This window comes from Vombatus ursinus, unplaced genomic scaffold (assembly GCF_900497805.2).
Source record: "Vombatus ursinus unplaced genomic scaffold, bare-nosed wombat genome assembly UNPS02014799.1, whole genome shotgun sequence".
Lineage (NCBI taxonomy): Eukaryota > Metazoa > Chordata > Mammalia > Diprotodontia > Vombatidae > Vombatus > Vombatus ursinus.
In genome coordinates this window covers 16,694,577-16,714,742 of record NW_020954577.1, presented here as the reverse complement: position 1 = coordinate 16,714,742, position 20,166 = coordinate 16,694,577, and the positions used below count along the sequence as shown (strand labels likewise).

At 43.0% G+C, this 20,166-nt stretch overlaps 1 protein-coding gene across 1 annotated transcript in view; it reads right to left on the bottom strand.

Annotated features, from left to right (window-relative positions):
- DGKB (diacylglycerol kinase beta) overlaps window positions 1-20,166 on the bottom strand; it is a 575,035-nt gene that overhangs the window by 379,020 nt on the left and 175,849 nt on the right. The window contains exon 12 of the mRNA XM_027872326.1: window positions 5,192-5,224. Coding sequence (XP_027728127.1) covers window positions 5,192-5,224 — 33 coding nt within the window. The remainder of the gene's footprint in view (window positions 1-5,191; window positions 5,225-20,166) is intronic.

Sequence of the window (20,166 nt, the reverse complement as noted above, 5' to 3'; positions counted from 1 at the left end):
TGTGAGGCACTGTGCTAAACACTTTACAAATATCATCTCCTTTGATCACCACAACAACCCTTGTGAGGCCAAATTTGAACTCAAGTCTTCCTGCATCCAGACCCAGTACTTCATACAATGGGTCATCTAGCTGCCTGGCACATGGGAAGGTCTTTGTAAATGCTTCCTGGCTGACTTTGGGAAAGCCCCATCATCTTCCTGAGACAATGTTTCCTCATAGGAAAAAAATAGAGTCAATTCATCCTGCAATACCCAATGCTAAGGGATGTTGTGAGATCCAAATGAGATAATCATGTACACAAAATATTAGGCAAAGGCAGTTGGTTTTGAAAGCTCTGCAGAATCTTCCAAGACAAAAGAAAAGGAAGAGTTGTTGACCTAGGGCAACTCCACAGCATGGCTGCCTTGTTGAATCCAAGGTCATCACTCATGATGGGTCTCTCTAGGATATCTCACCACATCATGGGGGCCTTTTTGTCCAAACTGTTGTTTCCATAGTTGAGGGTCAAATGTTTTAAGGTGTCGAACAAGGCCTATGTTGGAGGGTCCTTAAGAATGCTGAGAGCAACTGCTAGCAGGCAGGCTCACTCTTACCCAGACCTACCCAGACTCAAGTAACCTCTGGAGATAGACTTTGGGGGGTTGCTGAAGGACAGGGCTCTTTGGGCTTCATTCATGGAGAATCAGCCCTCAGGTGAAGCCAATCCTGACCACCCATCTCAATTAAGCAGGTTGGAAACCACCCCGCCACACACACACACCCTTCCTCTTTGTCTTCTATGACAAATGGTCAGAAAGCTAATTAAGAAAAACAGCTCTGAAGGAAAGAAAAGGAAGGGAAGTTAAAAAGGAAGGAAGTCAGGAAGGAAAGAAGGGAGGAAGAGAAGGAAGGAAGGAAGGGACGAAGGAAGGGAGGAAGGGAGGGAGGGAGGGACGAAGGAAGGGAGGAAGGGATGAAGGAAGGGAGGAAGGGAGGGAGGGAGGGATTAAGGAAAGACCACTGTGTAAGGTGCTCAGTAGGTGATGGGAAGATGAAGACACTGACGCTGGTGATCAAGAACCTTATATTCTACTGATTTTCATACAACTGCTTTACTCTCTGTCTCTTTTCTGGAGTCATTTTCACAGCCATTCACAACAGACTTTTCCCAAGCTGGGTTGTGTTCACTTCACCATCAAAGAATCACAAGCTGTCTTCCTCCAACAGCACCTGCACACCCATGGTCAACTCCTGCACTCTTCTTGGGCCTCAGTTTCCTTACTTGTCAGATTAAGGGATGAGACTTTATGGTCAGTGAGGTCCCTTCCAGCTCTCAGATGGAGAGGAAGCTAAATGGGCAGCCCGGCCTGCCCATTTTACAGATGAGGGAACTAGGACTCAGAGAGAGCTCTTGCCTTTCCCAAAGTCTCACACACACCATTTACTTGGTGGGGATAGCGGTTAAAGGGGAGGATTTGGGCAACATTGCTGTTGACGCCTTCCAGGCACCCGCTGATTAGGCAGCAAGCATAAATGAGAACCGGGCAGCTAGGTGGCACCATAGTGCACTGCGCCTCGAAGGCCCTGGGACTACAGGGCATACAAGGCCTGGCTAGACAGGGCTGGGGTTAGCATCCTTCCTGGTGTCCAAGGTGGCATGTCTGGAACGGATCTGTCCATCCACGGGGGGCGGCTTAGGTGGAAGGCAGAGGCAGCCCAAATGAGGCCTGGGAAACAAATGGTCTGAGGGGGCCCCATGGCCTGCAGGGGCAATGAGAAGAATGCCCGATTTGTTGTCGGAGGACCCAGCTTCATAGCCCGGCGCTGCCATGGATGCCCTATGGACCTGGAGCACACGACCTGGTCTCACTCAGCCTCAGTTTGTAAACTGTACAAGGAATGATTTGGAGTCAGTTCCTTCCGCATCTCAAGTCTGCGATCCTGCACCCAGGGCACAGATTCTGATTTGGAATTTAAAGGAAAAACAAAACAAAACAAAACAAAGTTGGGTTCTGGTCCTGACTCCTCTGCTTACGAGTCATATCAATGTGCGTGAGCCCCTCAGCCTCCGTTTCCGGTGTGAGGATCCAGGGGATAAAGGCCGCCAAGCGCTTTGGATTCTATCTGCAAACCTTTGCTCACATGCCCCCTTCTCTCCCCTCACACGACCAGGACCAGTCTCTGGGACTATGGCAGCAACCTCTGAAAGGGTCTTCTCATCCCAAACGTTCCATCCTTCCGTCCAAGGAATCTTCCTCCAGCCTAGGTCTGACCATGTCACCCCCTTCTGCCGTAAACTCCAGTAGCTCCCTATTACCCCCAGGATCCAGTTCAAGCTCCTCTGGCACCGAAAACCCTTCCTAGTTTGGACCTTCCTACTTTTCCAGCCTCCGTATGTCTGCACTGGTCTACTCCCCGTTCCTGATGGGGGAGACGCCATCTCCCCTAGGCTCTGGAGGAAACTCCTGCCTGCAGTGGCTTCCTTCCTGCTGTAGCCCATGCCTGGTGCCTTCCCTGCTGAGGCTGCCTCAACCTTTCAGAAGGTTGTTTCTGCCCCATTAGATTGTGAGCTTCTTGGGGCATTTCTGCCTTTCTTTGTATGGATAGCCCTTAGCACAGTGCTTGGCACATGGTACTTCATAAACATTGACTGATTGACCAAAGAGCTACAGAAACGTTAACTATTAACATGATCTGGAAAATGGATCCACCAACATCACCAGGATTGTGGTAGGGATACAACGAGATAATGTCTATAAAATGATCTGTAGACTTTCATGTTCTTCATTAACATCAACTGGCATCCATGGGATCAAAGGGCTTTGAGTCCTACAGGGAAGGGCCTCCAATCTGTTCATTCCAGAGAGAAGGAGACTGAGGCCCGGGGAGTTGAAGTCTCTTATCCAAGTCACCCTGTTAGCAAGTGGTAGATAGCAGCGTCCTTCACGGCGGGCTACAGACCCTGCGCTCCCTCCCCTCTGTCCTGGCTTCCCCTCCACACCCTTAGGGTCCTCCCGTTTCAGGGCCCCTGGAGCTGCATTGGTCTGTTGGGTTTTTGTGAAAGCCTTTGTCTTCCTTGTCATTGGCCGTCCTGCGGGGCCTGGTCCTTCTCAAACCCAAGGGCCCTCTGGTTCTGAAGAAGCAAGTGCTCTGTTATAAAACTGTAAAAAGAGGAGGTGGAAAGTTGCTCCGGGGATGGGAGGCTGGGGACAGATGGAGACATGCCATGAGGAATCCCTGCCCTATCCTCTCAAGTCGGGCAGTTAAGAAACACACAGGAGCAGCATTCTCACTGACCCCATTGGGCATGACCAGAGCCTCAGTGCTAGGTTTATCTGTATCCTCTGGCCCAAAGAGAGCTGATTTCTGCTCTGGAACTCTTGGGTCATTGCTTAAAAAAGAAGAAAAGAGGGGAGCATTATTTTTTTCTGAAGCTGCTAAGGGCTGTACTGTAGTGAATAAAATCCCCATGTGCCTTCACTCAGGGCCTGGGTGTACAGACACACACGGGGACTTCAGAACATGTGGTCTACCATGGACAGAAGCTTTGGGCTTCCCTCAGCTCCTGGTAGAAGAGGGCAGGTAGGGGTAGGGGGCTGTTCTTGCAAGCAAGCAGAGCCATCATGGTCATGTTAGCAGCTGCAGATGTCTTTATTACTCCCAGGTCCAGAAGCACAGACTGTCACTTCGTATTTTAAGTAATTCCTCTTGGTAACTAGGTTCTCAGCATTGTCCCTTCCACTAAGGGCTATGAGTGCATCCAAGCCCTCTGAATTAGGTGTCTGGGACAAAGAAGCCCCTGGCACCCCACCCTAGGGACGCCTCCACTAGTGGGGACCAGGGCCCAGCAAAGTGCTGACAAAGAGAGGGAGGGATGGGTTCTGCTTGGGAAGGAGGGAGCAAGCTCCCAAAGCAGCAGGCAGGACGAGAGAGCTCACTGGGAGAGGGAAGCCAAGCCCAACTGTCTCTGACCCCGCCCACACTCAGCTTTCTCCAGGTGGCTTTTGATTTGATTCTGGCTGAAGGTGACCTTGGCAGGCTGTGGGTCAGCACAGGCTGGGAAGTTCCACCAGAGGTCCAGCTCCACCAGCAAAGTCAACTAGTGATCTTTGGGAATTGTGGACAGATAACAACAAAAGCTACTCAGCGACTCCTGAGAAAGAAGGGGGACCCCTCAGTGCCAAGGTAAAGAGGAGTGATCTGTTAAGAAAGACCACCCCGTCTGTTTGCATCATGAAAATATTATATATGTTCTGCAATTCACCAATAACTGTCTATTTCTATGGATTTAATTGGCATGACTCAGAGGAAGATCATTTTGCCTTACGGGATCCAGGGTGAGAATTAGCCGGGATCCAAGGGTCCTAGAATTAACCAAAGCTTGGGAGGAGGACCTCAAGATCTCTTTGTGCAGTTTGGGGTTTTGCCTTCTAAGCTCTGCTGAACAACGAGGAAAAAACAAAACATAAAATTTTATAAACATATATATGTGTATATATATGTATATGTATATATAAGCATGTATGTATAGTGAATGAAAAGACCCAAGTAATTCTGCTGAATTTAAATTATAATGATTTTGATCAAATAAAAAGAGTGTTAGCCTCTTATTACTTGTGTATTGCTTAATAACAAAATGTAAAATCGGTATGATCCACAGTTACCATATAATCTGAACCAAACTGTAACATGAAGGCAGGCTAATTTGCTTCCCGGTACATCACCTCGTGCTTCCAGATACCCCTCCACAGTGGGATGACAGATTCACTGGCTTCGAAAACAATGCGTCAATCCCTACACGCAAGGGCAGTTTTGAGTGTGAACTGCATGGATGTGGGGATTTTCTCATAATACAGTAATCAACAAAATGACCTACTCTATCAAACAGAGGGCCAGTTGTTAGGTGCTTTATACATGTGTGTGTGCACGTATGCATATGAATGTGTATATATGTATGTCTATATATAAGTGTATATATACATACAGATAGAAAACACAAGACGTTATGTGTGTATACATATACACACAAAAGTCATATTCGGGCAATTCATGAAAAGGCTCTACTAACTCAATACAGTGTTGTTACAGAAGGACGGAAGGCCTAGATTAAAGTAATGCAAAAGCAAAACCAGCAAGTATGGAAAATTAACACCTTGACAACACTTTTTTTTTGCTTATTATTAATTTTTCAATTAGGGAATTTTTACGCACCTCAGGAAGTGAAACTCCTGAAGTTTGCAGAGTCTGTTGGAAAAGAGAAGTTAATATTAAAATTGTTTTTAAATAAAGGAAAAGGAACAATGTTTATAGCCCTAGAGTTCTGTGAACACAAATACATTCTTTGCTTTTACTTTTCTGTTCATTCCCATGGCCTCCGGTGAAGACCCTCCCCTGGCCCTGTGCCCCACCCGACACACACACCTCCTGAGCACTAGACTTACTTTTCCCAAACAAAGTGTACTTCCCTGGTGTTTGTTTATCCCCCAGGCCCATTTCCTGAAAGGAGGCTGGGCTGAGCCTTTGGGCCAGGATGATGGCATTAGCGCCTGGTTCCAGATCCCTGTCCAGAACCCCCCATCCCTGTCCCTCACCTCCATCCCCCAACCCATCTCCTCCCCCAGCATTGCTTTCCAGGGAACAACTATGAGGTGAGACACACATGACCTCCAGGGATACTGTCCAATTCAATTATTCTGGGTGTTACTGTTTTTTTGTTTGTTTTTCTTTTTAATTTTTGCAATGGTGCTAAAGAGACTTTCAAAGATTAGAAATTAATTAATGGATAATCTAACTAAATATCAGTTGTGATACTAATCATTTTTCTTTACAATAGTCTTTTCTTTCCCATTTGAGTAAACCTTTAGTGAATTTCAATAATTGAAAAATGCTATTTCTCAGTTCCCACAACCATACCAATGTTCAAAATACACCTAAAAGATGACTTGAAATGTGTAACAGACAAACTACCAGTGTAGATATGGTAGAAAAATGGAAAAGGGCAGGAAAGTCTATTTTTTTTCTTCTTTGTTTGAAGTCTACCTTGACTGGAAAGAGATGCTTCCACAGTGAAAAGGAAAATAGAAACAGCCAATATCTGACCAAGATAGAAGAGAGAAGAAAACTGAAGAGACAAAGAACGGCTAGTAGTCTATCTAATGTAGAAAACGTGGTTTCAAATCCTACCTCTGATACTATCACTGTGACCTCAGATAAAAGCCAATGAATGTTCCTTGATTTCATTTCCATTCTCTGTAAAATAAGGGGCCTCTTAACTTTTGTGTGGGTGCTGCGGGCCCCTCTGCCAGTCTGGTCAAACTCTGGGGACCTTATTCTGAGAATGTTTTAAAATACTTGAAGGAAATAATGAGCTGCAGTCAGAGGGTACTGTGTGTCCAGGAGGGAAGATGTCATTTCCCCCAATCTGATTTCTCAGATTTTTTTGGGGGGGTCTATAGAGCCCAAGTGAAAAACCCTGCACTAAGAAGTCTCAGTTCTTAGAATGCTTCTCTAAGAAGCCCTGGCAGGGACCAGCTCTGTGTTACTGTCCTGTGCTAGTGTTTCTTCCAGAAGCAAATAACAACTGTACATGCCATAACAATACAACTGAGAGCTCAGATTTAGGTCATCTGCCACAGGCTTTAAATTTTTTCATTTGGAGGCCGCATATTTCAACTTCTAGAGGAGATGAAAATGCTGCACTTTCTAATATGTCTATCAGAATTAATCCTCCTTTGGAAAAATGGAAGAAATGCTTAAAAAGAAATCAAAGATGACCCAATCTGAGGAGGAAGAGTGGACCCCAGAGCCAGGCCAGGAGGTGGGTAGGATCCAGTGATGAGCTGCATAAAAAGTGCTCTGAGAGCCTTGGACCTAAGTTTTCTTTTGCATTGACATGGTGATTAGGGTTCCCTTAAAATCCTCCTTGGGGAACGACTTCAAGTTCTTGCCCCACCATTTGATCTGTGTCGCTGACAGCTGGTTTATAGGTCCTAGTTACATGCTCCTGTGTCCCATGATGGCCATGCTAGACTGTTCTCTTGCATCACGAAACCTCTTGGAACCTTCCTTACAAGCCTTAAGAGGTGTGCTTAAAACCTTTCCTGAATAACTAAGTCCATTCCTGTTGCCTTCATTACTCCCAATTATTTCATCACAAACTCTGTGCCCAACGTTTAAGAGACCATGGTGAAATAATCTAAGTGTGTCTCTGCTATTTAAGGAAAGGTCGAGATGCACAGGTGTGGCTGATGAAGGGCTACCTACACCCAGCCCTCACTGCCAGTATGGTGAAGGACCTGAGTATATCAATCTCTGACCTTTTACAGTAGCATTCTTGTACTTATTCAGCTAATTTGATCAATGCAGAGGGTTGATTAGGTTCAGAACCTAGGGCTTACTTGTTTGTTTTGCTGAAATATTGGAATTGACCCAATGTATTGATTAATTTGATAAAGTAGTTGCCAGATCATCATTGCACAGTGTCAGAAACCCTCACAGGAATAACCTATTTCGTTTATATACATGGGCTTGGCTGTTATTCCTGGAAGCTCAGAATCAGAGAATGTGTGAGCTGGAAAGGTCCTCAGAAGCCATCCAGCTCAACCTATGCACCAAACGGATGCCCACCAGCCTTCCTAAAATAACATACTGCTAAGTGGTCACCCAGCCTCTGCTTGATGAAATCCAAGGAAGAGAAAGCCATTGCCTGTGGACTAAGCCCATTCTACTTCTGGACAGTCGAGGCAAGCTCTTAGTCTGTTCTGTTTTATTTTCCCTCCCTGATATCAAGGTGAAATTGGCCTCCCAGAAGGTACTACCTGTCTCTAGATCTGCCTTCTGGGAATAAACAGACCCAGTCTAATCCCTCTCCCACATAACCTTTGGAAAACTTGAAAACAGCTATGACTTTCTCCCCGGAGTCTTCTCCTGCTAAACATGCCACTCTCCTTGGACTGAAGGCCCTTCTCCATCATGAGTGTCTTCATCTCAACACTGTCCTACTTAGCAATACCGTTGTTAAATCACGGAGGGGAACAACGTGAGTCAGAAAGAAAACAAGGCCAGAAAGACCAGAAAATGCTTCCGTTGAGGGTATTGATTTGCATCTGAGTGAGGAAGTCCCCATAAGGTAAGGAGTGAGATGCACAGAGCCAAAAGATGAACAAAGTTAGGCTGGAATGAAGATATGTAAAATGGATGCCAATCGCCTTTGTCTTTTATCTCCCAAACTCTAGTTCTTGGTTTTTCTGCATCTTAATTTGTTGGCCAGTGACTAGAGTCAAAATCTAGTGAATTACCCACTAACATTAATGACCCCAAATTGCTGGCCTGTCCTCCACAGCTTATATTGACCTTAGTCTCTACATAGAAAAAATAAAATGTTTGTTTGTTTGTTTGTTTTGCTACACCAGAAATCTAGCTTGTGTTTTCATTTCAGTAACTAAGAAGTATGGTGCACCCCAAGCTGAACAGTTGGGCTATATGGGGAACACAAGCATCTCCTTTGCTCATCTTCAGAATCATCTTTATTTCTTCATTGGAAATGTAACGCATTCCTAAACACTGGGCAAGAGCTCATTCTGAAGTCAAAGACAAATGACAACCCTTAGTTACCTCAGTTTCCACAGGTAACCAAGAAGTGACTAGGTGTGTGTGTTGGGGGGAGGTGCAGAATGGAGAACTTAGGGCAGGGCAAGAGACTTACTGAAAGGCTAACAAAGTAGCTCATTTTTACAAATCAATTCAACAGACTGACAGATTCTCTGTGGCCCAGCATAGAAACATGGCTTCTACTTCTGCTGAACTGGGTCTCTAAAGCCTGGAGACTTTCTGCAACTTAGAAAATGGCCTGCAAGAGTTGGGGTGTTGCTCTGGAAATCAACATCTCTGAACATAATCTGGCAAGACCTATCTGCTTACTCCAGTTGTTAATGTAATTGCATAGTTTTAAAGACATTATTATTCCCATGTCCAAGAAGGATATTAAACTCCTTGAGGGCTGGGTCTGTTTCATGGTTGTCTTGGCATCCTCACTACTTAACCTGGTGATTGATATACAGTAGGCAATCAACAAATGCTTGTTGAATTGAATTGGAATACCCAGTTTGTCACTGAGCCTTCACCCCCAACCTTTCCAGCCTCACAATGTTTGCTGGAGTTGATGCTGGTAGTACAGCCTTTAAGAAGCTTGAGTCATGCTATGAGGAGACAGTGAAGGGGAGATTTACTGGGGGGTCCTCATATGTTCTACCCACACATTCATCCCTCAATGTGAATCAAATCATTAAGAGGCATTGATTAAGCACCTACCATAAATCAGCGCTCCTTAATTAAGGAGGACGTTACCAATGTCTAACCGGGATGTTTGATGATTCTCTACCTTGAGCTGAGCTCCCCTGTGCATGACCCTTCCACCTCTGGGCACTGGCCATGCCATGATGAAAGGTGAGAGTGGGATGGAGAATAAACAAGAATAATGCACGGTGTGTTATTTTCTTTCCATATCCTTTAAAAAGTCAGTGTATAGTGAAGGTCATAAATACTACACCCCACCCCCCTCAATATCCTCTGATCTCATGCTCATGCAGTTTCTAACCAGGTTAAAGTCCAATTCTGCACTCACGTTAGGCAAGGATTCAATTGAGTTAAAATTTTATCCTGACTGTCAGTCAACCTTATCATGAACTTTCATTACGTGCCTGTAATTAATTGGGTCCAATGAACAATATCAGCACTGAGTTATAGAGTCTCTTTCCCGACCATATAATTAGAATATAATTACCCACAGGATATCAGAATGATGCAAAACCTTTCCTCTAAATGTGCCCTCATTAAGAAACAAGTCTCAATGTACATTTATTCAATCAGTGTGAATTAATTAAAATGTTACTGAAATAAAAGAGGGTAGCAATAAAGTGTATCTGACATCTATTAAGAGACTATCACTTGAGATCTGCATGCAGAGTGTATATTTAAAGCCATTTAGCTCCAGTAAGGAGCTCTGCTCCACAGGGCTGTGTGCAGGCAGTGGAGCTGGAGGATGGGGAGAGATTGTAGGGACGGCTTTCAAACGGAGGGTAAAAATGGCACATAGTGGGGCGCAACTTCTTTCGCCTATTGTATTTCTCATCTTGTCATCAGAATTGTGTCTTGTCTGGAAAAAAAAAAGTGTCCATACGACGGCAATGCTTGACCACTTTTAGTGGAACTTCAGAAATCCACCTTTGCCAATCTTTGTGATGAAAGTGCCTGTTGATGAGTCAATAACCTAGACTTGTTCGGTCCCCTTTGTCCCTGTTGGCCAAATATGGGGTCAGAGATGGCTTCTCTAGGAGATGGAAAGGGCCAGCATAACTGCAAGATCTGGGGGAGGGAAGGAAAGACAGATACTAATAAAATTAGCATTTGAATGGCCCTTTAAGCCTCAGAAAGCACTTTATACACAGTATCTCCTTTGTGTCCTACTGGGGAGCCTGGGAGGGAGAGTTCTAAGCACTCTTATTCCCATTTCATCTTTGTTCATTTTGTGAATAAACTGAGGCTCCGGGATACTAAAGATTTGTCTGATAATCTAATCAAAGCTAGTGAGATTCAGGGATTTGAGCCTCCCTTTTCCTAGTTCCTAGACAAGAAGGGAAGGGAATAAGTATCCAGAGAGCCCAAATGCTTTTTACAAACATTTGACCCTCACAACAACCCTGCAAGGCAGGAACATTTCTCATCCTCTTTTCACCAGTCTGGAAACTGAGGGAAACAGAGAGTAAGTGACTTGCCTGGAGTCACAGGTCTTATAAGTGTCTTTTTATCAGCTATATAACTAGATTCTCAGTTCAGAGAAATCGCAGGAGATAGATAGACAGACAGACAAATAGACAGATAGATAGATGATTCCATGTGAGTATGCTGACAGAAATCATATTTACTTTGAGAGGCAGCCAAATGTAGGATGTAAAATGATAGTGTCAGACTCAAGAATGTCAGGGATTGTTGAAATCTAGACTCCGATACTTTCTGGCTGGGTGACCCTGGGCATGGACTTTACTTTCCTTGAGTATCAGTTTCCCTATATGTCAAAATGGGAAAATAACAGTGCCTACTTCACAGAGAGGTAGTGAGATTCCACCTAGATAAGGTGTGTGAATTACCTTGCAAACCTTAAAGGGCTATAGAAAAGTGATCAATTAAAAGAAGGAGATTGCAGTTTCCTGTTCGGGAAAACTTCCTCCTACTTACGGCTCCCCCAGAGTGGAAGAAGATCCCCTCCCGGGGGCAAGTCCTCCCTCAGCGGAGGTCTTTGAGACAAGGTTGGAGGGCTGCTAATCAGAAATGTCAGAATGGGCATTCCTTTCAGGCACGGCTTGGACTCAGTGGGCTCTAGCCTCCCCACCTCTCCCCCTATCCGCCAAGAGATTCTAGAAACTATCCTTCACCCTGAACCCAAGCAGAAATGGGAAATGACAGTGTTAGTGAACAAAGCGAAAGCTTCTGGATTGATTGCCAGAGTCAAAATAATCCTTTAGTCTGAAAAGTTGTTCACCTTCGCGTGTATTACTCAACTCAGTGAAGGGGGAGAAAATGTCATTTCTAACCTGGCCTGCCTAGGCATCTGCCCAGCTCTTCCTGTACTTTGTGACAGCCAGATCTGGCTTACAGTTTCACACTTGAAATTGGATAAAAGCATTATTTGCATTTTTTGGAAATGGAAAGAAGCCTGAATCACTGAAAATACCCCAGGTTAGCAAGACAGGCTGTTTCCCCTAAGTAGAAAATGCACATGTGGTTACGCACAGAATCCTCCTTCAAAAATGCATAATACATGATGCCATAAATTAAGATTAGAGACCATATGGAAAAAAGGGGAAAAAATACCCCACACGCAAAGTTGTGAGCAGATTTCAGATACCTATCGAACATTGCATTTACTTAACACGCTAGTAACCTGGTCAGATAGGAGACAAGTGGGCACACAAATAGCCTAGACCAGTCACTGGGGATAGTTCAAAAACACAAACTCAAAACTGGAAAACAGAGCAATGAGTGCGTGTCCATGTACAGGCATCGCATGATACAGCAGAAAGGTCGAGGGACTGAGAGGAGGAGGGGAGAGCTGGGTTCGGATCTGACGTGGGCACTAATTTGGCTTCTGCGTGGGAAAATGAGAAGTGAACAAAATCAGCCTGACCACGCACAAGCACACTGCGGATCGAAAAGCCCTCTTCAGCACGTATCATTGGCGCTGTCTTCGTTATGAGGGTTAAAACGGCCCTGAGTGCAGATCTCTGTAAGAAGTAATTTATCCTCTCTTAGTCTCCCTTTGCCCACCTGGCAAATAACAGTGGTGCCAAATGTCAATAGAAAGGGATCCTTAAGGGCACACACTGACCTAGAAAACCACAAATTAACATTATCTATGTTGCATTTTTAGTTATTTTGTTAAGCATTCCCCGTTTACATTTCTCAGCACACTTGGGAGTCTTGCAGGTTGAGAGTTTGACCCCCGGTCTAGACGCTTATGGGTTGGATTATCATTTCTATGAAGATATGTTGTGGTGTTCACAAGAGCATACAAAGGAGTTCATAGATCTGGGCTATATAATACATGCACACAAACAGACATATGCACACACACATATATAGTGTGTAACATATGTCACATATATAATATCTGCTATAATGGCTTCAATATAATATAGATAATATGTCACCTATATTACATATATACATGCACATACATACACACATTACATACAAATGTATGTGTAGATTTAAGTATATTATGTAACTTCTCTAGGTAATTGCTAGGCACCTGGATGCCTTCCCTTCTCAGTTTCCTTTTGTGCGCTATGCTCTCTTTCCCTGATAACAGTGTAAGTTCCTTGAGGAAAGGAATTGCCTCTCTTTTCCATATGTGCATCCCTACAGCTTACCACAGACTCTGGGACATAGTAAGTGCTTCATAAATGTTTATTGTGTGACTAATTTCCCTTTGCCAGCTCACTGGACCAACATGCATCCCTGACTAGTAACGAAACCATATTACACCTTGAACTCACAGCACATAGGGAGAAACAGACACAGGTTCCATCTTCAGATTTCAGAGGGTCGTGTTGATATCAGTCTCTGTCCAAACACAATCTTCCATTGGGAACCTGTCCTTCCTGTGACAGTTTACTGATGGCCTGCAGATCTCATTCTGAGGCAGATACCATTCTGGCATAGTGAAAGGAAAACTAGGCATGGAATCAGGAAATTTGGATTCAAATCCCACTTCAGACACTAAGTAGAGAATCATGGGAAAGTCAACAAAACTCTTAAAGCTGTGATTTCCACATCAGTAAAACGGGATCATAATATGGGTCCAGCCTGCCTCACAAAACTGTCGACAAGAAAGTGTTTTGTGAACCTTAATGCTCTGTATGAATCAGAGTTACCATTATTCCCTGTCCATTTCAGAAAGGGCTGCGGGTGACGGAGGGGAGGGGAGGCTCGCTGCTCTAATCCCTTTTATTTAAACCCCTCACTAGTCTTATTAGACTTCACAAAAATCAACCAGTTCAAGCATTCATTATCCAACAGGCTCTAAATAGGCCCAGCCTGCTGGGCTCAAAGTATGGATGCCAAGGAATAGATGCTTTTTAGCACAATGTAGGTATTTCTAGCTATTTAAGAAATGTATCATATTCCTTATTTAAAATACATAATGTGGACATATTACAAAATAAATGGGATTTTTGTCTCAGATGAAAATCTTCTGTCTGGAAAGACAGCATTAGGGAAAAGAGTCCAGCTCTCCCATGCTCTTATGGCTCAGGAGATCAGGTTCCAAATTCCCCTCCATCCCCAGGGTTAGCTCTGTTGAATAGGCACAAAGTAGCTGGGGCCATGTGCATAAGAGGCCAAGGGAGAAACTTGAGAAAGAGGTCTTGGGGTGTGTGTGTGTGTGTGTGTGTGTGTGTGTGTGTGTGTGTGTGTGTGTTGCTGCTGTTTGTTTGTTTGATCATGAATCCATCTGGCAGTCTGTGTAAGATTACATATTCTTTCTCAGAATCCTATCTTGCTGCCTATATTCATATTTGGAAGAAATGCCAATTTTAATTAGAAGCAAGTAAAATTAAAGCTGTGTTTTTTTTTTCCTCACCAAGTTCACAGACCCTTGGAAGTTTATCTGTAGACCTCTTGGGTTTCCACAAATCCCAGGTTAAGAGAACCCGATAGGGAATATTTGGGTAATAGAGATTGAAGCAACATCTTCATCATGGTAAATATGCTGCTGAGCACCCTATTCTAAAGAAAAAAGGGATAAATTCAAGAGACAGACTCAGACTTTAGACTGAGACCTCAGAGAGCCGTGCAAAACCCTTTACAATAATGAGGTTGTTTCAAGCCTTTGGGCTTCCCCGGGCTTCCCTCTCTGCTGCTTTAGGGAATTCACATGAAACCAAACCTTAAACATAAAATCACCATAGCTCTGAGCCCCCTAGTTAGAAAAGACCCTAACCCTTAGGCAGAGGCTCAGGACTCTGCCGTAATTCACACTCCTATTGTAGTTCACACTCCTATTTATCTCCAGCTCACCACCAGGCTCTTTGTTTTTGAGGCAAATTAAAATTCCTGGAAACACTCAGGCAATGAAGTAGCAGGATGTTACACTGTCCATTAATACACTGGCCCTGGGAAGAGAAGGTGGGGAAAGAGCAGGCCTTTTCCTGTCCCTTCCCTCAGCCCAGGAGGAGGGGGAACAGCTGAAGGCATCAGCCCAAGTCTCCTGCTCAGATGTCTCTGGAGCCGGGGGCTCTCTCTTACATTTCTCTTCTCTTCACAGCTCATCCCTACTTTCTCTTTCTCTCTTTGATGGTATCCCCCAGGCTGCAGATTCTTTCCAGCTCAGCTGCAGGCTGAGGCCTCTACTCCTTCCCCTTTACTGCCAAACCCTGACAACCTTTATTACATTCTGAACAAACTCCTCTATTCACACGGGCTATGAAGGACACGATCGAGCTCCTCACTCAATCTGAAAAGCTATCCTGTTACACCTAATTGGAAACGCCTTTGATTCTAGGAAGTGAGCAGGTCTTTTGAAAAAACTAGTTCTGTAACTTGTAACTAGTTCTGTTTGATTGACTGAATGAAAAAGAGCTCTTAGCTAACAAAGGTAATTACTTTTAAGTGAGGCAGGGTAATCGATAAATATATACTACTCTAATAGTAATAATCATGGTATTCAATTATCCATAAATCTGATAGAATTCCTGTTCTCTGTTAAAAACACACCAGCTAATCATGTCTTGGTTCATCTCAATGAAAAGGCCATTCCGCAAAAGGCAAAGGAAGAAAAGAGAGGGGAAAAAAAAAAAAGCTGTGCAGGGTTACCCACGATGGACAGGTCAGAGTGGAGAGTGCTGACAAAAGGTGAACCACTGGAGAAGGAAATAGCAAAGTGCTCCAGTAATTTTGCCAAGAAAACCCCATCGACACTATTAAAAGAATAATTGACATCAGAAGACGAGCCCCTCATGTTGGAAGGTGTGGACAGAAACTCACAATATTGTACAGGAGGCAGCAGCGGCAGTAACAAAGCATGATAAAGAAAAAGAAAAGCAAGAAAGTAAAATGGCGTCTGATGAGGCTTTGAAAATACCTGAGGAAAGAAGGAACATAAAAGGGAAAGGAGAAAGGGAAAGATACATCCAAGTGAATGCAGAATTCCAGAGAAGAGCACGGAGTGACAAGGAGTAACAAAGCAAAGACACAGAAGAAAAGAATGGAATGGGAAAGGCAAGAGATCTCTTCAGGAAGACAAGAGATATCAAGGGAAGATTTCGTGCCAAAATGATCACTATAGGCGACCAAACTGCTGGGGACTTAACAGCAGTACAAGTGATTAAGAAGTGGCGAGACCATACATCAGAGCCACATAAGAAAGACCTTAATGTCACCAATAACCCCTGGGGTGTGGTTACTGCTCTAGAGCCAGATGACCTGGACAATGAAGTTAAGTGGACCTCGGGAAGCACTGGGAATAGTAAGGCTAAAGGAGGTGACAGCATTCCAGTTGAGCTATTTAAAACCCTGAAAGTCAATGATGTTAAAGTGCTGCACTCAATACAGCAGATTTGGAAAACTCAACCGTGGCCATGGGATTGGCTGGAAAAGGTCAGAGTAAACTGTCCCATTGCTAAAGAAGGGCAATGCCAAGGAATGTTGACAGCAACATGATGCTAAAGATTGTGCGGGCTAGGCTTCAGCAACATGTGACCCAAGAACACCAGAAGAGCAGGCTGGTTTTTGAAGACTATTCATTAGAAGGTCAAACATTGAAGCTGAAGCTTAAATACTTTGGCCACATAACGAGAAGACAGGACTCATTGGAAAAGACTCCGATTTGCGGAAAGATTGAAGGCAAAAGGAAAAGGGATGGCAGAGTTTGAGATGGATAAATAACAGCATGGAAATACCAAACATGAATCTGCACAAACTTTGAGAGGTAGCGGAAGGCAGAAGGGCCTGGGGTGCTATGGTCCACTGGGTCACGAGAAGTTGGACATGACTAAACAACAACAATAACTACAACAGGCTGCTAAAGGAGAAAGTATGGGAGCTTTGCGAGCCGGTGATCATCTCGCCTTAAAAGAAGGAAAGCCAGGCACGGTCTTCGTTCAAGACAATGTTTCAGAGGAAGGATAAGGATGATTCCGGGGCCTAAAAATCTGCAGAGGAGAGAAGGCCAGGAGGAATAACGATTCTCCCTCATGAAATGATGAATACCCAAAGAGAAATAATTCTGATGAGCAAGAAAAAGGTAGTTGATTAATGAAGCCTCAAGCAACTTCAAACTTAAAAGACTCATACCTAGATGGAAACTCAAGCAGAAAAAAGGATGATTACAAAAAGGGACTGCAGTACTAAAAACGATCTTCAAGAGTGATGAAGCTTAGAATGAGGAAAGGAGGGCAAAAAACCTAAAAGAAATGCAGAAGCTTTCTTTTAAACTAATGGTATCAATCTACATCATCAATCAATAAATATTTGCTCAATGTCTACCACATGTCAGGCACTTGGGATATAAAGGGAAAAGTGGGAAAAACAAAAAAGCCTTAAACTTAAGGAACTTTCCTGTCACTGAAATAGAAAAGATGTGGAGCACCCTGATGGTCAACCAGTCAGTCCACAGAGATTTCTTAAGTCCTTACTCTGTTCTAGGGTGGCACTGTACCAAGGTGTAGGTGTTCAAAGATAGGCCCAAGTTAGCCCCTGCCTTCAAGGAGCTTGTCATCCGATGAGGGAGACAGCATGCACACAACTATCAGAGATCTACAGAATCAATTGGCAATGATTAACCTGGGGAAGGCACTAGCATTAAGGTGCATGGCCGGGGCAGGAAAGGCTTCTTGTAAAGGTGGGATTTTAGCTGGGACTTGAAGGAAGCTGGGAATTCAGGAGGTGGGGATGAGGAGGGAAAGAATTCTAAGCATGGGTATCAGGCAGAGAAAATGTCCAGAGCTGAAAGTTAGAATGCCTGGTTTGAACAACAGCAAGGTACCCTTTGTCACTGGATCACAGAATATGGGAGGGAGAGTAAGGTGTAAAAAGACTAGAAAGGTGTAGGGGAGGGAGGGCTATGCAAGACTGAACACCAAACAGATAATTTTTTTTTTAGGAGTTGAGGAAAAAAAATGCCATGCATTAAGTGAATCCAAAAAAAGCAGGACTTGTAATCATCCTATCAGAAAAGCAAAACCAAACATTAGAAATACAAAATACAAAAAGATAAAAACAAGGAAACTACAACATGTTGATAGGAACCATACATAAGAAAACAGCATCAATATTAAACTTAGATGTTCCAAATAATGCAGCATCTAAATTAATAAAGAAAATATTAACTAATCTACCAAAAAAAAAAACCATGTAGAGTAATACAATAGTGACAGGAGATTTTAATGTCTCTCAGTTTTGGATAAATCTAAGAGACAAACAACATGAATAATATAGAATTGAATAAGTTTAAGCCCTGTGACCCGGGGCAAGTCACTTAACCCCAATTGCCTCACCAAAAACAAACAAACAAACAAAGAAAAAATGAATAAATTGCTGGGGAAGAGAGAGTTAAAAGGCTTTTGGTGTCATATAAGTGGGATTTCAAAATAATACATGCATTTTTCAGCATCATGTAGAACCCCTACCAAAAAATGACCATGTTTTAGGCAAATTTAAAAAAATGATAAAAAAAATGCATTCTTTGCAGATAAAATGTGTTTTTGTTTTTGTTAATTTCTTCTTTGATGTTCAAGATTTCAATTTTGTTGTTTTACTGGAGTTTTTTTTTTTAATATGTTTGTTGTCTTGGTTTTGTTTATTTTTTAGTTGCATGCCCAATTCATCAATCTGTTCACTCTCTTTTATCAATGAAAATGTTTAGAGCCATAAATTTTCACCTAAGGACTACTTTGGCTCCCAAAATATATGGTATCTTGTCTCTCTGTCATTATCTTTAATGACATTATTTAATGTTTCTATGATTTGTTTTTTGACCCACCTAATCTTTACAGTTTTTGTTTCATCTCCAATTAATGTTTAATCATTTCTTCACTGGCCCTTTATGTACATATTTAATTTCATTGAGGCCTATAAAAGATGCATTGAGCTTTTCTGCATTTGTTGGTGAGGTTTTTGTGCTCTGATTAATGGTCAGTTACTGCAAAGATACAACACATAGCTGAGGTAATATGCATACTCTTTTCTCATTTTCTTTTTGGTGATATTAATCTAGGTCTGAGAGGTATAAATTGAGGTTCTCTACTATTATGGGTTTACTATTCATTTCCTCCTGTGATTTATTTAACTTTTCCTTTAAGATATTGGTATAATGCCATTTTATATATATATATACATATATATATTATATATGTTTATATATGTACATTATATATATATATTCAGTATTGATATTAATTCATTGTCTGTCATTGTTGTTCAGTCATTTTTCAGTCATAGCTGATTCTTTGTGACCCCATTTGTGGTTTTCTTGGTAGAAATCCTGGAGTGGTTTTTGCATTTCCTTCCCCAGCTCATTTTACAGATGAGGAAACTGAGGCAAACTGGGTGAAGTGACTTGCCCAGGATCACACAACTACTAAGTGTCAGGCCAGACTTGAACTCAGGATGATAAATCTCCATCCGCTGTGCTCCATCCACTGACCAACCTAGCTGCCCCCATTGCCCATCATACCTTCTTAGCAAAATATAGTTTCCCTGATTATCTCTTAGTTCTCTTAGAGGCTAAGTTGTTTCCTTTCAGTCTCTGAATTCCCCAGGGCCCAGCAGATTACCCACCAAATAGTTGGTATTTGATCAATGCTAATCAATTGCTTGGTTGTGCTATAAACTACTTAAGGCTGTTCTTGTTCTAATCTTGGTTGTAAATATAATAACAGTAACAACAAAACAGCATTAACCAAGGGATTGGGTGGGGCTGGAAGAGGGTGAAAAGTTGCAGGCACTTTACTTCTGCCAAAGGAAGCATGATTTGGCCTACCTCAAGCCCTCTATGAAAGCCAGTCCTCATAAACATGACTTATTTCTATGCAGTCAACCCACCTAGCAAAAGGGAATTGTTCTAGAGCCTGGGTGTCAAGTTCATCTATGCCATGGGATCTTCCATTTGTTCATCAGTCACAGCTCATCACAAGAGGAGCCAGCCCCATTACTGGCCCCTTCCCACCACCCTCCCCCACCCCCAAAGACTCACTGACATTAAGAAGGTATGTGAGAGGGAATTGTCAAAGGCTCCAGGGAGCCTATCATAGGTAGGACAGCACGGGATTCTCAGAGCACTATGGGACACATGGATGGGAAGTAATCTGGTGAGAATCTCAAGCATCCTTTGGGACCAGAGCCATTAGAATTTTTTAAATATGTAATTATATTAAAACAGTAGCTATTTGTAAGAAGGGTGTCTCTGAATGGAGCTTGTGAGTTAGATTTGCAAAGTAGAGAGGAGTTGGGATGCCTTTTTTTTTTCATTTCATTACTATGATGACAATTATGAATTGATCTATAATGAATATTAAATAAATGAATAGTAAGTGGTGACATTGATGAAACATCAGCAGAATCCTGACACTGTGCTCAAGCATACTCTCCAAGGAAAAAAATATTACATGGGATCGCAAGGCGTGTGAATGATG